Source organism: Triticum dicoccoides, chromosome 5B, assembly GCF_002162155.2.
Source record: "Triticum dicoccoides isolate Atlit2015 ecotype Zavitan chromosome 5B, WEW_v2.0, whole genome shotgun sequence".
NCBI classification, from domain to species: Eukaryota; Viridiplantae; Streptophyta; class Magnoliopsida; order Poales; family Poaceae; genus Triticum; species Triticum dicoccoides.
In genome coordinates, this window is record NC_041389.1 from 673,251,628 (window position 1) to 673,261,141 (window position 9,514).

General features: G+C 43.5%; 1 protein-coding gene across 2 annotated transcripts; it reads right to left on the minus strand.

The window, feature by feature from the left end:
* Window positions 1-1,198: 1,198 nt before the first annotated feature.
* LOC119312528 lies at window positions 1,199-9,188 on the minus strand. 2 transcript variants are annotated; one of them, XM_037588264.1, is made up of 2 exons: window positions 8,769-9,188; window positions 1,199-1,488 (listed from the first exon to the last, which is right to left on the minus strand). In XM_037588264.1, exon 1 carries the CDS (start codon window positions 9,165-9,167, stop codon window positions 8,772-8,774), a length of 396 nt encoding a protein of 131 aa, XP_037444161.1. In that variant the 5' UTR covers window positions 9,168-9,188; the 3' UTR covers window positions 1,199-1,488; window positions 8,769-8,771. The 2 variants fall into 2 exon arrangements, with proteins under 2 accessions (XP_037444161.1, XP_037444160.1); XM_037588263.1 differs by lacking the exon at window positions 1,199-1,488 and adding an exon at window positions 4,208-4,597.
* Between the last annotated feature and the right edge of the window lie 326 nt (window positions 9,189-9,514).

Genomic DNA, 9,514 nt, shown 5'->3' on the forward strand with positions numbered 1-9,514 from the left:
CCCGACACGGTGCCGGGCAAGTAGGACGCGCGCCGCACGTCGTGCTCATCCTGGAGCCACGTGTCCCAGAGCGGCGAGTCGGGGGCGTACATGTGATCGTAGTACAGGTTGTCGGGAAGGAGGCGGCGGCGGCGGTTGATCTCACCGTGCCGTGCACGGCCGGTCGCCGACACTGGCGGGATAGGGACCCGGTCCGCGGAGAGGTGCCACCCGTTGGGGAGGTGGGCGTCGCTCCACGGGACCGGCGTCCTCGTCTCCCAGTACCTCCGGCACACGTCCGCGCAGATGTACTGCCGGTCACGCTCGCCGAAAGGCCGAGGGGCAATGGCGAAGGGGGCCGGCGCTCGACGGGAGGAGTGCGGCAGAGACGCGGGGGCTCGACGGGAGGAGCGCGGCGAAGACGCGGGCTCCTCCTTCACGGAGCCGCGGCGGCGCCCCGAGAAGGAGCCGGCCTCGCGGTCGTGCTTGCCCTTGCCGTTCCAGAAGCCCATGGCGAGGCGGGCGGCCAGCGAGCTCGAGGAGGAGGCGGGCTAGGGTTTCTGCGCTGTCGGGGTTCGAGGAGGCCGCTGGGTGGCGTGGGGCAGTATGGACGACGACCCATCCACGCTTCCCACTAAAAGAAGGGCGGCGACCGCTCAACGTGCGAATGATAGGTGGGGCCGCCCGCTCGTGCGCATTGATGTGGGCAGGTGGGAGGTAGGTAGCCACCTGCCACGCGGCCCCGAAGCAGACAAGGCGCGCGTCCGTTTGGTGTCCACCGCGACCCAAACCCGACGCAAGTTTGCGCTCGAAATGGATCGGCCCGAACACAAAACGGACAGGATGGGTTCGGGCCGTCGCGCGCTAGGCCGCCTCCTTTATCCCTTTTGCCCCAAACAGACAGAGCCGGACAGGATGGGGAGTTGGCCTTAGGTCGGAGGTAACGCAATCCCAAAATGTTTTTGGCTAATCATTGCATGAATAGGAGGTTATTTGTTAATCACGAATAAGTGGACGCTCAGGGATCCAGACTTTAATCCCTGGCGTCTACTCCCTCCGTCCCATAATGTAGACGTTTTTTTAGTTACAAAAAGCTTGTAAAAACATCTTACATTATGAAACATGGTAGTATTTAATAATCGTATAGAAGGCCAGTTCATGCGTCAGGGCTTGTCTTATGACATGTTCAATCAATTAAGCAAAATCCACTCCTCTAAAAAATGGGCTTGTCTTATGACATGTTCAATCAATTAAGCAAAATCCACTCTAAAAAATATCCCCATCACTCCTCCTGCTTCCCAGCCGCCAAAGTGGACTGACAGTATGGCACCCATTCTTAAGCAAAGCTTAATTACAAAATCTTTACGGTATGCAGTTGTTAAATTTCTCGGCCAGGGTGTATTGTACTCCCCTTAAAAAAGATACGACTGCGGCAGTTCTTGAAGAAAAAGTTCACTCTGACTTGCACACTAAAAAAGACAGCCAACGACTTCGGACGTACTCAAGACCCTATAAAGAAATGTAAGTGTTTAGATCATTAAAGTAGTAAATAAACTCTTATATTTCTATACGTATATAAACACTCTTCTATTACTTTACGGATGTAGTATGTTTTTATCTGGCTTTCCTTATGAAAAGGATCAATTTATTCAGGTTTCTAACTGGTTTCCATTATAAATGGGATGAAAATTTTCAGACAGAGTCTCCACACCCAGCGACAGTTCAAAAAAAAACTACTCTTAGTATTAGTTTCTGCCACTCCAAATACCAACTTATTGGATTATTTTCGGTGTGCAGGTTTTACCGTCCACAGAAATATCATAAATAATTATGTGCTATGGCTAGGTGGACAAGCGGTTGTAGTTCCGGCTGAAGTTTGTCTCCTATTCCTGGAATAAGTGCCTCCTCCAGATCTGCAACATGGGCAGCTGCTATGCCTCGTCTCCAAGGTTTCCAAGAAGATGACAACAATCACTCATGAACTTGTATAAAATTTTGAATACAGTCCAAAACAAGGACCGAAGGCCATGAAACTCTTAAAAAGAGAGAATATATGACTACTGACATCATCGACGGAATTTCTGACCAGGAGGAGAAGAGGGCGTTACCAACAAGCGACCCACCGTAAAGGTAAAAGCTCACTGAGAGCAGCTGTTGAGGTGAGATTGCCCCCTACGCGTGTGCGGAGTCGAGCTGCCGCTATAGGGTATGGGGTAATCTCATCTCAACGGCCGCTACAGAGAGAAAAAGGCAAGGACGGAATCGATCTGCTGCGGCGGCGCAAGAAGATTGTGTGGATCTGGCGAGATGCTCTGGGAGATGGATCTCGCGAGCAACTATGAACGGAGGGAGGATTGTGTGGCGGCCGGGGAAGGGACTGGGGGGGTAGGGGAACTTATATACAGCAGCTTTAGGGCTTCGTTTTGGGCATTAGGGTTTTATTTTGGGCCACTGAAGGACCAGTGATGGGCCACGATTCGGCCTGGCAGTACAAGGATAGGATTTCCTGGTAAATTCCCATCGTTGCCTAAAAAAAGTTAATGAATTCCCATCAAATCGCACTTGCTTTCCTGAAGAATAAAAAACTTGTGTAACAGCCCTGTGTAGTCCCTAAATAAAAATTGATTGTTTTTTATGCATTAGAAACTGATTGTTATTTTACTTGCATCATGCTTTAATTTTGAAACGACGAATTAATCAACCCTTGACATTTTTTCTTAAAGGGCTAAGATTATAAAATTTACTAAATGTCCAAAATGCTCTTTATAAATCCCTATGCAATTTGGTTAGTCTTATACTCCCTCTGTAACTTAATACAAGACTTCTTTTGACAAAATGATAGTGCCAAAAAACGTCTTATGTTAAGTTACCGAGGGAGTATTCAGTTATTGGTCCCTCCCGGCTTTTTAGGGATTAAAAGGAATTATTTAAAATTGTTGGATAATCCCAAGCATTAATTTAATTGGGTTTATATTTTAAGTAAATATAAATGCACACACCCACACTTGAGCCTTTTTCACGAGAACCCTAGCAAATGCCTGCCGAAATTCAGACATGGCAACAAAATGCGTTGCCATTATGATGCAAAATGCTATATAATGCATTGTATATCAGTTTGTTCAGAAAAAACCTTGGAATACCAGTTGCACACGATGAATGATATGCACGATCATTGCACGATGCCCCATCCGTAGCAGAGTGCACAGCCGTTTGGTGCCATGCATGGACGGCTTGGTATGTTTGTCGTCCAAAAATCGTCCGCAGAGTGTCGTCTCCGTAGCAGTGCTCTTCTCATGCACGCTAATACTCGGACTTCTTTTAATAAGGAGAATTATGGAATTGCTATATATAATTATTCCTTCACCATTTAACTTGTTTAATTCCGGCATCACCTTATGTCAAGATCATCCTGGATAACAACATTTAAAAGGGTTGGGCAGCTAAACAAGAATAACACATTATTCTTCAAATGTCAAGTTACTTTAATTGCATCTAGTTGCAAAATCACACTTCACTTAACTTGTGTCATAGTTGCATCGGATCATATCAGCGTCATCTTTCTCATGTCATGCATTGCATACCATGAACATGTTGGGTTTTTTTTGCCATATAAGTAAAATGCATCATTTGTGCTTCCTAGTGTTTCTGCTTCTTTATTAGACATGATTCGAATATGATGTCACCTATATGCAACTACTGATCAGTACTAGGCTACTGGTCCATTGGATAAGAGAAACACCCTTACCCATTCCATTGATTTCTCCTTCGACTCTTACTTTAGAATATCGATGTTGTAGTGTGTATTCATTACCTATCTGGTGCATAGCCTGATTTATTGTCATGTTTAGCCCTTGTCGTAGTATGGGTGTTGCTCGAGTCATGTTATATCCAATTATTGTTGCTTATGGTCATATTATAATACTATGACTACACCATAAATGCGCGTGTTGTTGCGCTTGTCATATCCTATATACCTAAGAGATTCGTCCCCACTATAGGATTTATCTCAACATGCAGGGTATCCACGTCATCACCGTGCCACCTCATGTTTTCTGCCGCTGCCCCCAGCATGACGAAGAGGAGTAGCTAATACGACCCAATCCTCCCCAATTAACTCCCCCACCCATCTCCCAGTTAACTCCCCCGCCCATTGATTTCCAAGATCCTACTAGTATTCATCTTCCCCACGTAATTGCACAAGTACGTAACAAATGGAGCGATTTCACCCTTTAAGTTTCCATCTTCATCAGATTTTTTCTTCCCTTTAAGCTTCCGTCCACACCACATCAATCTTAGGTAATCAGGTTTCGCCCTTACCATGCTGGAGACAACAAATTTTGAGCCCCGACGATCCATGCCCGTCGCCTGCTGGTAAATCTCGAGGAGGAGGCGGAGTGTGGAGGCTTCTAGGACCACTTGGTCGTCGATAGGAGACGACCGCCTATGTCGCGCAACCACCGCCACGCGGTGTCGCCTTCCTTTTCCTACCTGGTTGTGTTCGACAACTGTCTGCTCATCATCATCGTTCTCTGTTCGCCATGGCCAGTCCATCAAGATCTTCACTTCAGCACACGGTATGCCTCACCAGCCCTACCTTGGCATCTGCGGCCGGATGGACCTGATACATGTGTGGTTAGATTGATACGATCCCTTGGCGCCACGAGCAGTGGAAGAAACTCACGCACTCACGCTGCAACTCCCCACAAGTAATTGACTACCTAAGTGGCTGCTCCTGAAGCCATGAGTAAGAGTACATTATGCCGTTCATGTAATGTTTGGGTATTGTATTGTCAAATCTTTGCGTGCCTGCATATCCTTCCGTGCAGGTTGATTCCCCAGACTAATTATTTAGTGTTTCGTTAAAAGATCAATTATCAACTTTGCTCTGTTTTGAATTGTAAATTCATTGGAGATTTGCTACTAATCTGATTTGTTAGTAGGGTTGTACTCCCTCTGTAAACTAATATAAGAGTATTTAGATAATTAAAATAGTGATCTAAACGCTCTTATATTAGTTTACGGAGGGAGTATCATTTTTTCAGAGATTGTACCATCGTGCATCACTAAAAAAGACATATGAAGAAATTACTTTACAAAAATACGCAAAGATCTTTTGATGGTATGACGCCCATAATATTCTTTGCTGTTCATCTACTATTTGAAAATACCGGTGTGTGCTGAATGTATTTCTAAATAATCAAAATATCTTGATGTTTGCAGGTTACTTTTTCCTAAAGTTCGCTGTTGTCTTGCAATCATATATGATAATGCCGTGAGTTACTTTAGCATATATGTGTAACAGAGAATGCTGACAAGTATAGGTCTGAACATTTGAAGGAATGTCAACATAATTTTTTCGTCCATTCTTATTAGTCTTGGATGGACCTAAAAGTTGTATTGTGAAACAAGATAAAACCTGTTCGAAAGTTGTCGTAACTCCAATGGATAAGCATGAGTAGTGACCACTCATTATTTATTTTTCTAACCTGTATATTCAATATTTTTTGTATGATTTTGTATTTGTTATCTACAATGACAATTTGGTGGTCGTGCTCGCAAATGCTAATTACCTTATCTATAGCAGTAAGAACGTGCCGTCCTGTAATTATCATTACAGATTATAATTTTCTGATTGCTATTGAAATTCTTCAGTTCTACACCTTAAGTTCGGCTTTGTGCAATTTTTTTAGATTTCTTTTACTAACCATCTTTTGTATGTTTCTAGACAGCCGTGCATTTTTCAGTCTAACGAAATGGATTTATTTAGCTTGAGAGATGGTTTGGTTAACAAGTATATTCAAATTATTTATATTTCATTTGTCTAATACATATCTACTTTTTACAATAATTTTCACAACAACTATCCTCACTATCTTATTTATCTCAACATGCACACATACCACCTCATTAAAGGCCACCACTATATGCATGAGAAAAAGTTTTTCATTATTAGTTAATCTCATGCACACCTTTCACCTCACCACACATGCCACCTCATCAAGGTCCACTCAACATGCATGAAAAAAATTCCATTACATTATGCCACTTATATTCAAAATATTTTCTGACTACACAATAATCAAGTACAATATATAATATTTATCTTTAGAATTAATTCAACGATGGAAGCTTCATACAATCAAATCACTGGGATATATTGCAATCGATTCCCGCAGCAACGCGCGGGTATTCTCTAGTTAATGAAAGAGTTATGTACATATCTAAAAATTCATGATGATCACATTAACAAATTAATGATTTAAGAGGCACACAAAAACAAAATTGATAGAGGTTATTTGAATAAGTGAGGCATAACGTTTTCTCATAAATTTCTGGCCATGTCACCAAAGTAAATGAAAAAAGACTAATTTCAGGTGTTTAAATCATATCAAGCTATACAACGAAAACACAAATAATCTCATTTCTAGGGTGCACTACAACATTGTCAAACATTAATCAGGAGGAGAAATAAACATGAGAACGAGTCAAATTATGCAGCGTACTTCTACATAGAAATAATTATTGTCTTTTAAGTAAGATTATGCCTTCTTCCGAAGATAACAATCTAGTAAGGACATGAGAGGTCCATTTATGTAACAAATATGATCAAGCTAGACCTGATGTTTGTTCTATATAAATGATAGAATTGAGTAACTGGTTGTTGCTATCAAAGTTAAAAGTTGGAACATTTTTATTGCTCTTCAAACAATAAACTATAGGAATTGGACTGATATCTTGCAGATACATCCTATGTCACCAAAATGGTATGTGGAAGGTTGCCCACTGGATATGAAATTAGGACATGTACGATGTAGGATATGTAGGAAATATAAGAAAAATAATAATGATGGGAATAAAGAAGATGATTGTGCTCATTTCGGGAACATGTTTGTTAGAGGACGTCATTAGATGGTTATCCTGAAAGTTGTGGTTTGGGCAGGGATATGGATATCCTTTACATTTCTTAAGCTGTCATAAGGCAATTTGTTAAACTTATATGTCTAAGGTATAATTCATTAAATTTGACTCTCCAAAATTGTTGTTTATATATTTGTTGTTGTTGCGGATTTTTTTGTGAACTGTGTTGCTAACTTTCCACTTGCATAACGTGCATGTTACCGTGTGCATGTTATGTAAGGTGGCGCCTTAGGATTGATATTATGCGGAAGGTAGTGGAGGTTGCTAGATCTGCATAGTGCCGATCTTGGGATGCTACAGTAGGGTTTCTTCTCCTCTCGTCAACTCTATCGATGTTGAGATCTCTTTGCCTCCTTATCGGTTGTCTCCTTGCGGCTACAAGTCAGACTAATTATGCGCGGGGGTCTCATATCTCTGCATGGTCTTGGCTTGTTTCTCTTGGAAGTCAAGGGTTGTTTGGTTTTCACGCTCGACGGATCAATCTTCGTCGGACTAGGGAGAATTATGGATCATCGAGCATCTTGACATCGTTGGTGACATCTACCCGCTAGATGGCGCTTCCCATGTTCATATGGAAAACCTCTATAGTCAGTATTTGTTTCATAAGAACATGCACCCGGCCTAGAACCTTGCACATGGTGTCATTGGAGGACATTCTTTATATCATGCAATTGGTTTGCCAAAGTGGTAGGTGTCGGGGCGGCGTGCCCGAGAGTTCGGCAACTGTGGTGGCATTGGCCTCGTGTCGTGCGGATGACGAGGTTGCACCAGTATATCTGCTGCACTTTTTCTGTGGGTTAACAATATCGACCATCGTTATAAGCACAAGAATTTATATTATGATATTATTAGGCAAGATCAGCACAACACCGAACAGTTCTATTGTAGATGGACAAAAATGCTTAGTAAGGCCCTGAGGCCCTCTCTTACTGTTCCTGTAAACAAACGTGCAAAAAGTTGCAGATGATATGGTTGTTGATTATCCCTTTTGTTCAATGTCCAGGTGAAAGAACAAAAGGAAATCATGAGTATGCACTCAATATTTGTTGGATCGCCATATTCAACACATCAAGTTAACAACAAAAACTGTTTCTTTACAAACTAGTTCGTGAACTACCCTCGTTACTGTCTTTTGGTGTGTGCCTCCAGAATATATATATATGGAAATGATAAATCCCGAATGTTCGGAATTTAACCATGGCAAACCGAATGTTTTTTATGGCAATTCTACTGACGCATGGATGACAAGTTATTTGACACACACAACAATTTTCTGGCAAAATTAAACTGAAACACGAAGTTGACATGCTTGCCAACTAAAGTTGTCGTCCTCGCGTCACTAAACTTGCCATTGAAAACATTCGATTTGCCAGGGTGATAAATCCCGAATGTTTGGCCGTTATTGGATTTCTATGTTTATCGGATTTCTCATGAATTAAAATGTATTTGACATGACTGTGTGAATGATGCAAATAAGTTAACTTCTTCAATTGGTCCACTAGTAGGAAAAAAAACTTATAGACAATCACAATCATCTGTTTTCTTTTTTGGCCTCTGACCTTGTAAGTACCACGCATTGCTTTGTGTCGAGTTAAAAACTATCTTAATCAAGCAAAATTGAACTAAACTGTCAGCGAGTTCACATTTCAAAACAAGTCCTTAGTCCTTGCTGAGTATACATATACATATATTTCATTGCAAGTTGCACATGACACAAGATGCCACAACGGCGAATGAAATATTGACGCAGTTTAGTCCGGTGGGCTAAACACACACAAGTAAAACTAGGAAATGTTTCCAGCTAGAATAATTAGGAAATGTTTTGCAAAGCGCGTGCAGGGGTGGACGGATGAGAAGGAGGGAGCACGCACCACTCACAGGAGCGCGATGAGGACGAAGAGTAGGAGCGCGGCGACGAAGGAGTACTTGAGGGCGGCGGCGAAGATGGAGGCGGAGATGAGTACCAGCTGCAGCAGCAGAGTTGCGCCGGCCCAGACCAGCGCGGCCGTCAGCGCCACGGCCGCAGCGTTGTCCGGGGACGGCGCCAGCAGCTGCCCCCAACGTATTTCCGACAGCGGCGGCAGGGAGGGTCCCTGGGGCGGCTTCTCCGCCGGCGGCCCACCGCCGCCGGAGGCTGCGCAGGCGACCACGAGCCGACGGGATCTGGTGCGAGAAGGCCCCATCGGCTTTAGCTCCCCAAGGCTCGGGAGCGGGCGACGGCACGGGGGAGGAAGCAGGGGTAGAATCGGAGCTGTGATTTGTGCCGCCATGGGAGGAAACGGATTGGGGAACGACACTATAGGCGCACAACGGCATGCCGTTGAGTTCCATCCGATCAGGAATCGACGGTCCCAATCCACCGAGCTCTTGTCTTGTCGGGTCACGGCGTGGCGACTGTGCGACTCAAGAACAACAACTCTGTGCAATGCGTTTAGACCTTGTAAAATGCAACATGTTTAGGGGAGGTGTAGAGAAATGAATCAGCCTTTTTTAAAGGCATCTCTTCCGTAGAAATAAGCACTGGTGCTTTAGAAAAATCAGATTTATTTTTCTAAGTACCTCACTAAGCATCTAGCATTGTACAACGCCTTATGCTGGATAGGTGTGGCACACCGGT